Source organism: Ruditapes philippinarum, unplaced genomic scaffold (genome assembly GCF_026571515.1).
Source record: "Ruditapes philippinarum isolate M1 unplaced genomic scaffold, ASM2657151v2 ctg6395_1_1_1_1, whole genome shotgun sequence".
Classification (NCBI taxonomy): domain Eukaryota; kingdom Metazoa; phylum Mollusca; class Bivalvia; order Venerida; family Veneridae; genus Ruditapes; species Ruditapes philippinarum.
Window position 1 is genome coordinate 1 of NW_026863664.1, and position 16306 is coordinate 16306.

Genomic DNA, 16306 nt, shown 5'->3' on the forward strand with positions numbered 1-16306 from the left:
CCATACCACTAAAACCAGTCTCAATATATATGTCAAATGGTGACATATGATAAAAGTTTGAACTATGCATGCCATGATGACCCTTTATAATTCACCAGTAGATATGTGGAAAACAACAGTTCCAAAAGATGTGTACATATAAGGAAAATCAATGACCCACTGGGGCCGTGCCAATTGTGACCACATAGTTTTTATTTAATCAAACTTGGTAGGCACTCACTAGAAGATGTTACATGCTAAATATATAAGCTCTAGCTCTTTTGATTTTTTAAAAAAGTTTTTTTTTTAAGTTTTTACTATATACATAAAAGAAAATCATATAACCCCTTGGGTTAGGCCAAATAACAAACTTGGTAGACACTAATTAGAAGATGTTTCACAATTAATAATATGTAAGCTCTAGCTCTTGTGTTTTTTTTTAAAGAACATTTTTTTTAATTTTTACTATACATGATTTTTTTTGTACACATATAGAGAAGATCAATGCCCCTTGGGATGGGGGCCAATTTCAAACCCAGGGCTTTTATTCGAACAAACATGGTAGTGAGTCAATAAAAATGTTTCATGCTAAATATCTATATCAAATATTTGCAATTCAGAAATAATTAGAGTTTGTAAAAAATGCCATCTCATTAAATTTCTGCAAGGTCAAACATATAATTTTCTTTTGTCATGTGCCACAATTACAGGGAACATTCAAGTAATATGCATTCTTTTATCCAACCAACATCATGTATTTTCTTTTAGATTCCTTCAATTTTCCGGAATGTTTATACCACTCACAAACTTTTATTTGATTAACAAGATACTTGAGTCAGGCTTTTCTTTGTATATTATATGTTTCTCTCAAAAGAAGACTATCTGAACCCTGGACTAATGCCATTTTCCCGACACTTTAACGACAATGTTTTTGAATAAACGATAAGTGATAATTATGTATCAGCATTAATAAATGCATATTTTTGTCTATATTCTCACCAAATTATATTATAAAGAAAGAATGTTTTCATCCAGAAGAATTGCAGGGACTATTGAAAAGTAAGTTAACATACCTGTTTTGGCTCAGTTGGGTCTTCTGAGTCTCTCTTACGCTTGTAATCTGAAATGGAAATACAAATACATTTATAATTCATTGTATATCACAATTAATATGTATTCATAAAGTCATGCATTATGTCTTCTATAGAAATCCTCATGAATGAAAATTCTCCCTTAAATTAATAAATCAGTAGGTATATTAAAGTTAAATTTCTAGAATAGAAACTTACGGTAATAAATCTCTTTATAAAAATGTATCATCCTAAAAACCAAGTTTTGATGAATCCATGTATAGTCACAGAGTAATAAGCAATGAATGATTTATACCCATACAATTGATGCATTTTAAAATTGATATGATGCTAAATGATTAAAATGTTACCCTGTAGAAGATCCAACTTTTTCTGTAGCTTATTTCTTTCTTCTTGCAATGACGTAATCATTTTCTGTTGCTAAACATGTTTTAATGACTGACTTGTATAGCAAAGCTTATTAAAGGGGCGTCACTGAGATTTTGTTGAAATGACAGGACATATTTATTCCTGAATTGTAACTTTTGATGTAGGTCTTGTATGCTAAATATTACATTATTGACATTCACTGACACTCCAATTTTCTAGAATAGTACAAACCAACCTAAAAATGAAAATTCTTTTTACTAAAATTGGGTAAGAAATCTCACAAAACATTTTTAATTCAATTCCGGATATAAATATTTTTTTTATCTTTTACATAATTTTTGTTTTAAGTTTTCCAGTTGAAGGGAACAAGGGGTCTCATAACTCTGGATTTTAGATAGGGTGTAGTTATTAATCTTTATGATCCATTTTGACCACAACTACATCTCGGATTTTAAATCATGAGACTAAAAAAAATTGAAATGCAGACAGTGAATAAATGTATCATTCCTTTTGTTTACATGAAAAATGAAGTGGCAAAATTTGTCAAGCCACATGCATCCTAAGTTAAATCACTCTTATTCAATGAGAAACCAATTTATTCTGCAGTAATATTCTAGGCATTTTGATTGATATAACACAGTTGAACAAATGTAAACACCTGTGCATTAAGTTTGTGTGTTGCATACATTGCTATAATACATTATTGAAGTACATTTTCTCAGGTCTTCCTCTCTGCTATTGCAACTAGTGAAGAGAACTCTTAATACTGAATTGTTTTAATCTTTGAAATGTAGTTATTAACCTTACTAAACAAGGATTTACATGAAAAAAATGTTAAATTGGTAACTACAAGTAGTAAGTGTTAAACTAATCAGTTAAAAAACTTGTAGTGAAAACTAATTGACTCAATCTTAACTAGAGTACTGAATTATGTATATCTGGGTAACCTTAGAGTATGCATCTGAGACATGACACCATCAATTACTGTTATTAATCAATAAAGGATAGCAAAACTATGGTCAAAAGCATAAAAAACTAGCATTTGAATCTTATAAATAGATTAAGTGGGGCACTAAATTTAAGAGAAAAATATGCAAAAGATAATAAAGAAATATACTTAGAAATTAATTGAAAATCATACTTCTGTGCTATTCGTAACCCACTTTTTGGTCACTTTTTATGACTGGAAGGATTGTTTGGAAAAATGTGGTAAGCCCACAGAGGCAGTAGTATTTATATAATTATAATAGTATTTATCCACAAAAAGATGTGTGTTCTTATACCTGAGTCTACGGCAGGGTTAATTTTGAAGTATGATTAATATAATTTGTGTAGAAATCTACAAATCATCAAATAGATGCTATATGCCAAATATCTAAACTCTTTGTAGGTTTATATAAGCCTTAAAAGTGTTTTTTTAATCATATGACTCTGAGGCAGGACAATTTTGACCCTAAGGGGAAAGATTAATATCAATTTTGCATACATTCACAAGGTAACACTACATGCTAAATAGCTTAGCTCTTTGTATTGTAGTTTTACAAAATAAGACTGACATGTGTTTTCTCATCCGAGACTACATAAGTTTTGTACAGGCCAACAAGCCAATGCTACAAATTTTAACTTCAGCAGTGTAATTTCACCAAAATAATACTTAAATGTGTTTTCCGTGAATACAAAATGACAAAGTGTGACCTAGCTTGACTCGAGAAATATCAAACCTATGGTCTGCACATCATCTCATTAAGGTAAAAAATTATGCAAAGTAGTTTAAATTTTATATCCACCAGTTCAAAGATACAGACCAGAAACAAAAACTGCTAACAGATGGAGGACCACCAAGCGCAAAAACATATTTTCAGGAATATAAAAGTGGGCATAATTTTGTAAATAATCCATGCAAAGTTACATCCCCTTGCCTGGAAGTGATGATCAGTAACAATATACCCAAAGTTTCAAACCAATATGAGGACATTTTTAAACACTTATCTTTAAATTAGTTCATAACATATGTAATGTACTAAAATGCAATAGTAAGACATAAGATGCTAAAGAAACATAAAGTTGGTCAATAATAAGCCATGATTACAAACATTAATTTAAGTTAATCTTTTAAGCCATATCAGTGCTACTACACTCTACCTTCAATTCTTCTGTTTCAATATTTTCTTTTTCATCACAGGCACTATCCCCATCTGAGCACTCTGTCATCACTGCACTTTGTGTGGTAGATTCCTTTCTTGATCTAACAAATCCTTGCTCAATAAAATCTGCCCTGAAATAAAACATAATCGTCTATTATATTAGTAATTAGTAAGGTAACTACTAGAGAACACAAATACCACTGAAAATTCAATTTGGTTCTGAAGTGTCTAGTATTTTGTTTCAGAACATCTATGTAACGTTTAATCTTGAGAGAAGCTTAATTCACCCTGACTGATGTATATCTCATATAAAAGCTCAATACAAGTCTAGTTACAAAAGGTCAGTTACAATGAAATCATACTCAATTATTAGTAGTACCCGAATAACGTAGGAATTGAGCAGGAGAGAAAATTCAAAACATACAACATAGTTACGGTGTTGCATAGTAATCTTCAATGAAATATTTTCAGTAGTTGTAACAAGAAGTATCTTAAACAAGAGGGCCATGATGGCCCTAGATCGCTCACCTGACTTATCAAACTCATCCAAACAATTACCTAGACAAGCATTCTGACCAAGTCTCATGACAGGTGAGTCAAAAATGTGACCACTACAGTGTTAACAAGGATTATCCATATTTGAGCAGTGCGACCTAGTTTTTACCCAGGTGACACATATTCAAATTTGACCTAGAAATCATCAAAACAAACTTTCAGACCAATTTCCAGGATACTTGGATCAAAACAGTAGCAACTAGAGTGTTAACAAGATTGTTCTATTTTTAGCTCCGGTGACCTAGTTTCACATGTGATTTCGAACTCATCCAAGCAATTACCTAGACAAGCATCCTGACCAAGTTTGATCATAATTGAGTCGAAAATGTGACCACTAGAATGTTAACAAGGTTTTTCCATATTTGGGCGATGTGACCTAGTTTTTCATCCGAGATGACCCATGTTCGAACTCATCCGAGCTATCAAATAGATAAGCATCCTGACCAAGTTTGATGATGATTGAGGCAAAAATGCGACCGCTACAGTGTTAACAACTAAATGTGAACGGACGACGGACGGACGACGGACAATCATCCATCCTAAAAGCTCACCCTGAGCATGCTGAGGTGAGCTAAAAAGATAATCGGATGGGGTAAAACTGCTTTTACTTGCATGGTGTCTTTCGATATGCACATGATTTTCCAGGATCATGGACGTTATAAGTCGTTTCATCATTGCAGAATGTCATTTATAACTCAGTAAATTCTTATATTGAATAAGATATTCACTGGATAATTAATGAAAATTATTAAAGCAGTGTAAAATATTTATTAGGAGAAAGTTCACAGAGAAGGTGTGTTTCCGATACTCATTTAGATTATATCATAATTTGGATGTGCATTTCAGAAAGATTATTCAGATTATTATACTAGAATAATATGATATAATATACTAGCATATTATTTTAGAATGGAATAATTAAATTCCCGGATTTCAGTTTGTAATTTACAAATGACCAATGAAAATTTTTCTTATATTCAGTTCTACCAATTGTAAATTTTACAGGAAGTCAAACCGATCTCAGATGTCAAAAAATGTTTATGAAACTTTGAACCAACCTTAGTCCTAAGCAATGAATGCAAAATTCCTTGCCCAATAAATAAACAGTTGATTCTTAAGATCATTAGATTGATCTGACATCACTTTTTATATTCAAGGGCCATGTCTCTGTCAAAAAAGTATTTTGACCTAAACACTTGTTAAATATGCAGAAGTAAATAGGTTAAGAATCAATTTTGTATCATTTCATGTCATAAGTAATTTTAACGGATCCCCTTTTGAATGAAAATCAACAACATTTATGCACACTGGTTTAATAGATTGGTGTAGCATGTAAAACTGCATTCAGGAATTTTTGAAGTTCAAAAATGGCCATAAATCATATATCTGCAAGAATTGTGTAAGATAGTTTTTTTTCTGCATGGGTTAAAGCCACATTAACACACTATTGGTCACTATGTTTCAATTGAATGCATTCAGAAGTTTAAACTTGCAAACATAAATCATGAATTGTTCTATGTTTACAAAAAGGTCATAACTAAGTCATAATTAAAGCCAAGAGTTCTGACCCTTGGACATTGACCATCAATTATGACCTGAAAGACATGTTTTTTAGTCCTACAAGAAGTTACAAAGCTTAAACATCAGGCAAAACATCATCACTCTGCAAGGATAGTCTCACCTTGATAAATAAGTCAAGTTAAATACTGACATAACTTTCCAATCCATTATAATATTTATATATATATATGTATAATTTAAGTGAAGTTATTAATGCGTATTATTCAATACAATTAAAACAACATTGCAAAGCCCTACTGCCTTCAATAAACATACACAGTCTTGCCTGAAGTGATATTGCCTTCACCTTAAACACAAAATGTTTTTTTTCCTTTGAAATTCTTCAATGAGTCATGCACATAATAATTGCACAAAATTATTAAAGTAATTAGTCTCTGATCACAATATTATTATCACTTACACTTTTTTCTTAAATGAACTCTGACCATTTACTAGCAGATCATCCAAGCATTCATGATAAGCATCATTGCTATTCATTCTCAGCATTGGCCGAAAGAACTTCTCAGACACTTGTTTCTTTGAGTTTACTTTCAGAACCTTCTCAAAAATTTCCTCTGGAAGCTGTGCCATTTGTAGATGATGAGGCATCCTCTGCTGCAGTTTCCTCTTACACTGAAATTAACCATTTTTTTTCCTTAAAATACTGGGTAATTGACACTTAAAATGTTAACAAGATCTATCCCCAGGCATGATTTTTCTTATTTCCACAGGCAAAATTAAATCAGATGAAGAAAATGACTTAGCAAGGGGTTTTCAAAGAAAATATCTTCTTTTTTTGGTAGAAAGTTAAACTAATATTTCATACATGTCATGGCAACAAGGTCATTTACAATACAAGGTCATACTTAAATTATATGTCCATGTTGTCATATAATTTAGTCTGATAGTGGTTGAGTTTAGTTTAGTTTTCGTGATAGCCCTGTCCAAACGTTGTTGTGCCCAAGGATGAAGACTATGCATCAAAAAATTTTCTTGGAAAATATCAAGCTAACGATACCTGATAACTTGGTGAAAAATCATAATTATGTCATCATGAAAAGTGAATGATCAACAGATATAAACAAATTTTTTTAACATTTATGCATTATTTTTCAAGATTTCCAAATTAAAAGAAACTACTTAAAAAACATTTAATTTTTACGCACTATATCAGAAAAAAATTGCATAACTATAAACCTAAATTATGACAAAATATAAGTACCAGGTAGGTTCAATTTTCTTTTATCTTTTAGTGTATGAAAAACTTTTTATCCCTAAACAATCCGACAAAAGTCTTGCATACCTCTACCCGAAATATGATGCACAGCATGTCCTTCCATGAAGAAATTTTAGTGACATTCATCATTTCAGTTGGCCTGCATTCCCTCATCAGTTTCACTTTGTCCACAAATGACAGGGGCTTCTTCTTCTCTTCTAAGATGACATTGTGTTGCATTCCAATAGCAAGTGCATCTGTTCTTGGAAGTGCCTTGTATAGGTTAACTTTAACTATTGGCGATGTCAGAAGTCCTTTATCAAACAGAGACTGAAGTGCTAGACGGGTATGGTTACCACCTAACACTTCAATCTCTGCAGCCCCCGGCTGAACCAAATTCTCAAGGACAACATTACAACAGGTCATACCAACTAGCAGAATAATCTGTCCAAAATCCTGGTCCTTGAAGGATTCCCCCAGTTGACCAACATGAGTATAGTCGACATCTCTTGTTAACCTGGAAGGTGCAGGTGATATCAGGTTTGAGACGTGAACATCACATGTACCTTAAAATAAAATAAACAAAACATGAAATGTATTTACTTTCTAAACAAGTAAATAAGTGAATTATTTTCTCTAACAGTATAATATAAATCAATTTATTGAAACACCTTATTATTACAAACCTCAGAATATAAGTTAAAACAAGAAACATCGCAATGTGAGGACTTAACCAGGTTTACAATTTTTGCAAGTAACTCCATCATAAAAACAAAACAGAGTTCATTTGGGGCACTCAAAACAGAAAAATACTAAACAACAATTAATATTATAAATGATAAATGTTCATGATCAAATAATACAACTGCCTTAATTTATAATAAAAAGATTTTCCCACTTTTTTATCATTTGAACAGTATATAACAATACATTTCAATGGTAATTAATGAATTTTGTGTGAGTCATGTGGTTATAGACCTTTTTACAATACAATTAATAATGGGATGTTGCATTTTGCACATGCACATTCTGCATATGGGGGAAAACCCAAAAATAATCAAAGCACAGAAGGCGCTGAATTTGTTTGGGTCTCAGAATGTAAGAAAGGTACAGGTTGCGAGTGCCACCAATTTTTCCAGCTTAAACAATTAGAAAAAAATTAGTTGCCTTTACTGGGATTTGAACTCCAGACCTCTCGCTTCCTAAGCGAGCGCGAAAACCCTTCAGCCACGGTGAATTTATATGTGAACGGCCTGAAGAAAACCATATTATTCTAAATCAGGGCGTGTAACGACTTTAACTGTTGTTCAACACATATGTAAATAATCCTGGAGCTTACTATAAGCATGTATATTTATAAGGAACCAAAGGGCTGCAAGTTCTGTGGTATTTTCTGATCTTTGCAATCTAAATCGTACTGTATATCTGTATGTATTTTCCTGTGTAAGTTTATTTTGATGGATTATAATTCATTTTGCCAGGCACCAGAGTTTGATACATACGGAATTCTGCATAACTAGAGTTGCATCAAAATATCATTTATGTTCATTTTTTACGACAGCTACACTTTATCCTTGCATATCATGGCTACTTCCTTAACAAAGACACTTAAAAAAGAATTTAAAAAAAATGTTTCCTCGACTGGGATTTGAACTCGAGACCTCTCACTCACGAAGCGAGCGCGTTACCCCTGCACCACGGAGAAGGTTTACAAACAATGTCTGAATAACATCAGGTCATTCTTAATTTAGAACTACCATTGCATTTCGGGTTTGTAATCCTTATTAATTTCGAGGTATTTTGTTCAGGATAAACCTGTTGTTTAGAATTGATGTGAATAATTCAGCGAAAATCTTCTCGCCCAAACAGTCCGACATGTAGAATCTATATATTCCACTACTCGGTTTGTGTAGTATTCGGTAATCGACATCGCTAAAAATAGTATTTTCATTGATAAAATCATATTCATCCGCGTAATTTGTGATTGTGCATTTATTGACAATTCTATAAGCCAACACTATTTTTAAACTTTGAATGCGTTGTAATTTGTTGGATACTTGTAACAAAATAAAAATATTTCTTTCTTTTAAATCGCTAGTTTTAAGCTGTTTTGAGAACTACTTGTTGTTAGGTTTGTCGTAAACTTCTGTGTCAGAGATTGAATGTCCGCTTTGTATTTACTTATTTTCGATCAGAAAATACAATAAAACAATATTAGAAATATTCGACCATTCGGGAATTATTTTGCTTGAAAATTAATGTGCCTGTCTTTGACCATCTTTACGCAGTGATCTCCCCTGAATTTTTCGGCGTTAGTGTACATATAAAGGGAAGTAACCGCTTCAAAAAAGTGGACTACTTTCGGCATTTGCAATTAACAGCATTATACTCTGAAATTTCGCTACCATTATTTGTTTGGTCTGACGACCCAAACAAATAAAAACTACAATTTATCATATGGAAAGGCTTTAAATAATTGAGGTTTCACACAGACATCCAATCAAGCACTATTTAAATACGTTATTCTATTTTTTAAGCACATTTGTTGCACATATATCGACACAATATTCAACCTAAGAAGGATAGTTAATTCACCATTTTTTCTTGAATTATACACATTTTCTGGCCAAATTTTAAGGTTTTATAGAAGAACAACGAAGGGTGCATCAAATACAATTTAGTTCAAAACAACTGCAATTTGATCAATTACTGCTACCTTGAGCAAACATTTTATTGATTTTGATACTTAATTGGATCATTTTTATTTATTTTGTTAACTGTTGATTTTTATCAACTCTATGTCATTTAATCATTTTCAAGCAAAATTTCATCAAATTTAAGCACTTTTTAAGCACTTTTCAAGACAATAATCAAATTCAAGGACTTTAAAGCACTTTTTACATTTTAAAGTATTTTTAAGAAAGGGACTCAAAATTAAGCACTTTTTAAGACTGTAAGAACCCTGTTTATAGAAGTAATTTCAAGTTATTCCACCCAGAAAACAGTAATTTTGGGATGACATAAAACAGTAAGTACTTTTAAACTGACTTTTACAACAGAGATAGGAAAATATGCCGGACTTAAATAATTCAATTATCGAAGAGTGCATACAAAATAACTCTGTTTAAGGTATTATTAGACAACTTTTTGTCAGTAATTATACCCCCACAAACAAATTTAAGGGGGTATATGCATCCGTCCATTGTTCTGTCCACATATTGGTTTCCTAACAATAACTAGAGTTTGGAATGAGGTATTGTAATCAAACTTGATATATAGCAACCTTAACTGAAAACCCCGGTTGGTATTGCAACCTGAGGTCAAGGTCACCGTTACTAAAAATAGAAAAATGGTTTCCAGATAATAACTTGTTTAGGAATGAGATATTGCTATCAAACATGGTGTGTAGCAAGTTTATATGAAGACCCCGGTTGGTATTGCATTTGATTTGAACCCGCTGTGGTCAAGGTCACTGTAATTAAAAATAGAAAAAAAGCCACCGCTCAGGGCGGGGCAATCAGATCAACTTTTTACTTTTTCTAAAAGCAAACAAAAAATAAACGGGTTGTACAAATCTTAATGTTTCCTTTTAATAATTTAAATAGGCCTGTCTTGTCACACTAGTTGTGTCGAAGTATGAATCCTCTCCATAGACTGATAAATGACATGTTAAGAAAATATATATTATATATCATAATCTGTAACATGTGTATTAATATATATATATATATATTGGTATATATATATTCACACATACCATCACCTACGGGGCCCATATATAAGACCGACTTGAGTGGCATTATTTCATGCAGTCCGTTTTTATATAAATTAAAATTATATATTTATATAAAGTAATTGAACCATGACCAAATTTAAACTTGACCTGCGCATTCCTTTGACATATCCATATGTCAAGTTTGAGTTGAATGTGTTGTACCATTGGGGAGATAATGAATGGAAACTGAAAATTTCATATTATTTTCAAAGTAAAAGGGCCATAACTCTGCCAAAAATCATCGAACCATGACCAAATTCGAACTTGAACTGTATTTACTCATGACATATCCATATGTCAAGTTTAAGTTGAATGTGTTGTACCGTTGGGGAGATAATGAACGGAAACTGAAAATTTCATATTATTTTAAAGTAAAAGGGACATAACTCTGTCAAAAATCATTGAACCATGACTAAATTCGAACTTAACCTGTATTTTTTCATGACATATCCATATGTCAAATTTGAGTTGAATGTGTGCAACCGTTACTAAGATAATGAACGGAAACTGATGATGACGGAATGACAGAATGACGGAACAGGGTAACACTATAATTGCCCCCGGCCATTACATGGCCATGCCATAAAAATATATACATTTGTGGTGCATATAGCATTAACTATTAAAACCGGCTTACCGGCACTATTTTAGAAGGGTAGCCTACACCTCCATACGTCATTTTAAACATGCTAGAGTTGCGAGGCCTTATGTATGCCCCACATTAAATATAAACCCTACACGTATGGTCTTAAATAGACCAATGCCCCGTAAATGGAGGAATGTAACTGTATATTATGATCGGCAATTATTTTAGCAAATATCTAAATATCAAAGAAAAGCGTATGTGTATTTTGGTTTGTTGTCCTGGCATTTAGGCACAATATGATGAATATCTTAAATTCTTAATACTCTTATAGAACGTTTTTGCAGCAAAATTTTGCCTAGAAAATGCCAAAAATACGTATTTGACAATAATTCAAAATTACACTCATTTGTAATTTGAAAAAACAGTCTTAAACTTGCGGCGTAAATAGGCAATTGTTAATCCTTTTTATTGGAAAATTTGCTATTTTCCAATCATCTGTTGATCAAAGATAAGAATTATCACCTCGTGTTATATCTATTAGCCTAATAGATAAATTTCTATATTTTCTCAATTCATATTATCTCAATTTAAGGTCTATGTGATAATTGTAAAGGGGAATTATTAAACAGTCATACATTTTTATGGCAATCTTGCCTACAAAACTATAAAGGCATCTTTTGAGTTTTTGTTTAAAGTTATTTCATATTATTCTCTACTTTTTACCTTAAACTTACTCAAATTGTCAATAAACTTCTACTATATAATGCAGGGCGATGATCTTAACAGCCCTATGCAGATTGCACATGCACAAGAAATACTACTTTTCATCAATTAACATAGCAATGGACCACTTTTGATTAAAAAAATTAACTAGACTATAAAGTTGAATTCAATGATGGCAAAAACTAAATAATTATGACTATGACTTGTACATACACCATTTACAACTGGATGAACATAAATTTATGTTACTTTAAGTAAATCATTAATTTGCCTTACCTAAGTGGTTTCAAATAATTATATTTACCTATCAACTTGTCCTTCAACACTGTTCAAATAATTCCTGCAATATCAAAACAAATCTTTTCAGATACTAGATACAACACAAATACTTTTTTTCTTCTTTCCATAGGCCAACACTCAGTGGAAGATCATTTTAGTGAAGGATTTTCATAGAAAACAAGTTCACTTCCTGGAACTAACCAGTACTTGTGTTATATGAGAAAGCATGGCTGTGCCCCATGTAGGGATCAAACACATGATCCCTGGGTTGATAGGCAGACACCGTAGCAACTAAACCAACACTCGACCTTAATTAAATTTTATTTTTAAACTTTACCGTCAAGGTCATTTACAGTTCAAACTTAAGATGAGGTTAAACTTCAAATATTTTGTTTAGCTTATTTGTATTAAAATGTATCAAACATATCAATTAACAAAGTTACAAAAATTTACCGTCAAACGCAAATTTCAGCAAAAAAGTGTTACTAAATATTTTAAAGAGCAAAGATAATCCCGCTTTGGTCTTTAAAATACCAAAAATCAAGGACCATAACCATTATTAAGTCAATATGAACAGAATAGGTAAACAGAAAAAGTTCTGCTCACAGCCTTTAGATCTAGTCAAACAAGAGCTGTCACAGGAAACAGCGAAGCTCGACTAATAAAATACTGGACGCAGTCAGGAAGACAAAGCTATGAAAGACAAATCAATTATGTATAATTATGTATTAAGTTATGGTAAAAAATTAACATTGTTAACATAAATTCCAAGATCAAAGGGGGTAATTCTGGATATAGTCACGCTACAGTTATGAACCTTGTCACACAACATGTGTGTAATGATAAGAAATATATATTTGAAGTTTGAAGTAGATACCTTAAAAAGTGAAGAAGTTATAATATTTCTTAAAGATAATCCTAAGTTAAAAGAGAGATAAATCTGTAAATATTGCTTCAAGAGTTATAAACCTTGTCACATAAAATGTAATTGATGGTAAGGAATAAGTATTTGAAGTTTGAGGTAGATACCTTTAAAACTAAAAAAGTTATAGTAAAAAGTAACATTTTTCAAGTAAAAAAATCTAAGTTTATAGGGAGATAATTCTTGCAATATTGGTGTAAGAGTTATGAATCTTGTCACTGAACATGTGGTTATTAATAAGGTACATATATTTGAAGTATGAAGTTAATCCCTTAACAAATAAATATGAAACTGTAAAAAATAGTATTTTTTAAGGAAAATTCTAAGTTCTAGGAGAGATAAATCTTAAAATATCGGTGCTAGAGTTTTGAACCTTGTCACATAAGATGTGGATGATGAAAAGGTACATATATTTGAAGTATGAAATTGATACCTTAAGAAATAAAGAAGAAACAGTAAAAAATAGTATTTTTTAAGGAAAATTCTAAGTTCAAGGGGAGATAAATCTGAAGATATTTGTGCTTGAGTTATGAACCTTGTCACATAAGATGTGGTAGATGATAAGGAACATATATTTGAAGTTTCAAGTTGATACCTTGAAAAGTGACAAAGTTATAGTGAAAAATATTTTACTGCACCAAAACTTTAATCTGTAATCTGGACGCGGACGCCGGGGGAGTTGGACAGCTCTCCATAGACTTTGTATAGTCGAGCTAAAAATGGTAACCTCTGGCTCTGTGTAAAGGGACAGCCATTATTGTGTACCCACAAAAACGCAGTAAATTACAAATGGTATGCTCATAATTAATATAAACTGAGACACATAAATATATTATAACAACCATATGGTTAAGATTTTTGAAGGCAGTGGATTATGACTATTGCACAACAATAAAAGAGTAAAACTCTTAGCATTATGTATCTTCAACAATATTTTTCCTCTGTCTGTTCACTATCACTGTGTGATGTGTTTAAAAAGTTCTTTCAATATTTCTCAAGTAATTTCTCAAACAAACATTATCACCACAAAGGGAGATAAATAAAAATATATTAATTTAATATGTTGAGTTAATTGGTTCTTAAAGATTATTCCCTGCGAGCTCACAGGGTATTGGTATGTGATTATTTTTTTAGGCATGGATGAGCACATGATCTTTAAACCCTAAATGATTGGTTAAATGAAAACCCTGCTTAAAAATACCTTTTTCCGGTACATAACGGATTAAATAGCACCTAATTAAGTACACAACATATTACGCGATACTACTATTTTCTATCATTATTTTGACGTTTAAGGTGGAAACACTTTTGTTTGAGAGTTATCAATGTTCCTATAATACAAAATCAATCTTAAAATTTACACACAAAAAATGTTTATAATGAAAATCTATAAAATAGATAGGGATATTTTCTGCAATATCTTCTGTGTGTACTTTTTATTTTGCATGGAATTATTCATACACTGGTATTTAATCATTTTCTTAAAAAGAAATTATTGTTTTATTTCACTTTAATCAAAAATATTATAACCAAAAACATCAAGATCATTAATAATTACATGCCATTTATGAATGATACAGACAGGTGACTTACAAATCGACCTGTTCTTCGACGGTCATTGGTCTCCAAAGACTTTCTTAATTTTTTAAAGTTATATTATGAAATATCTTTAAATTATTAAAAAATTTCCATGCAGGAAATCATGACATTGCTAACTTGTAGTTCCTATTACTAGACTTAATACAGTTAGAGCCAGTAGTCATTGATACTTATAAATAGTTAAAGTGAGGATTTTACACATTGCATACATTTAAAATTGAAATTTGCTTGTTTATTCCTTGAGTATAATTGTGTGTTTCCTTGATAATCAAATGGGGGGGTGGATGTATCAAAGTGAAACAAATGATTCCATTATACCTAAATGACTGAAGGCATGATGTCACACTTGGCATGCCTTTATGCACTAACTACAACTCTGTCATGGTTGCACAGTTATATGTATCATAAAGGGAGATAATTAAAAAAACTATGTAATGTACAGTTATGGTTCATTGAACACTGCATTTCATTTCAGTACTTTTTCAACAACTGTGAAACTTTCAATGATTTATCATTGACAGTTAAGAAGTTATACTCAAATAATCTTTATCAATATACATGAGACTGTTAAAATTTTTGTAGAATTATAAGTCTTGAAGAGTGCACTTCCTAATAATAAAATCTCTTTCACTGTGAAGTTTTAATCAAATGTCTTCAATAGTTTATACTTTAAGTTGGCAATTATATAATCAACATAATGGATGCATAATCAATAAATATCATTAATACAGTGTTATCATTACTATAATATATATGTATGTAAAATGTTTTCATACCATTCGCAGTCTTTTTTTCTGGCTCTGCCTCTTGTACATGGGCTTGTTTAAACCTGAAGAAAAGAAATTATACATGTAATAAAGTTTGAGTTATTTTGCATTGATTCTTGAATTATATTTCATTGTTAGTGTCGTAAATGATGCTGTAGTTTTGTATGCCTGGTATAAATTGGACTTGAAATTGATGAATTCAGAATGAGCCCTTCCCTCCCCTTCCTTTTTCTCGTCAGATCATAATTTTATGCTAAGTTTTAGATTTAATGTAAAGGCATAGTTACATTACTAATATACTGTTAGACTAAATTATGTAATACAGTTAATGCATGAAAATGTAAGGCCAATAAAGTTTAAACAATGCTTTGATGTTTTTAAATATGTATTTTCCTTCTATTGAATAGACCGTACACAAAATACATGGTATACCCTAAAAAGACCATGTAAGGCTTTGACCTCCAATACTTCAATTGAAGTTGAGTGTGACGTTTTGTTTGTTTTGGGTTTTTAGGTCACATCGACACAGTATAGGTCATATCGTGACGTTCCAGCTTTACTGGTGGAGGAAGACCTCAGGTGCCCTTCCGTACCTGAGTAGAACCACCGACGTTCCGTAAACTAGCTGGATAGCTTCCTCACATGAAAGAATCCAAAGTCCCTGTCGGGATTCGAACCCACAGCGGTGAGGGGTAAGTGTTTTGAAGTATGTGCAAGTTCCTTGGGCATATTCAAAAGCAA

General features: G+C 31.6%; 1 protein-coding gene across 1 annotated transcript; it reads right to left on the reverse strand.

Annotated features, from left to right (window-relative positions):
• Nucleotides 1–1052: 1052 nt before the first annotated feature.
• On the reverse strand, nt 1053–15629 carry LOC132722907 (uncharacterized; the record flags this gene model as incomplete). The annotated part of the gene is given in 7 exon segments (XM_060707523.1): nt 1053–1099; nt 1421–1484; nt 3582–3714; nt 6120–6331; nt 7002–7480; nt 12303–12338; nt 15575–15629. Coding segments are annotated over 5 exon segments (795 nt in total), but the record flags the coding sequence as incomplete, so codon positions are not given.
• Between the last annotated feature and the right edge of the window lie 677 nt (nt 15630–16306).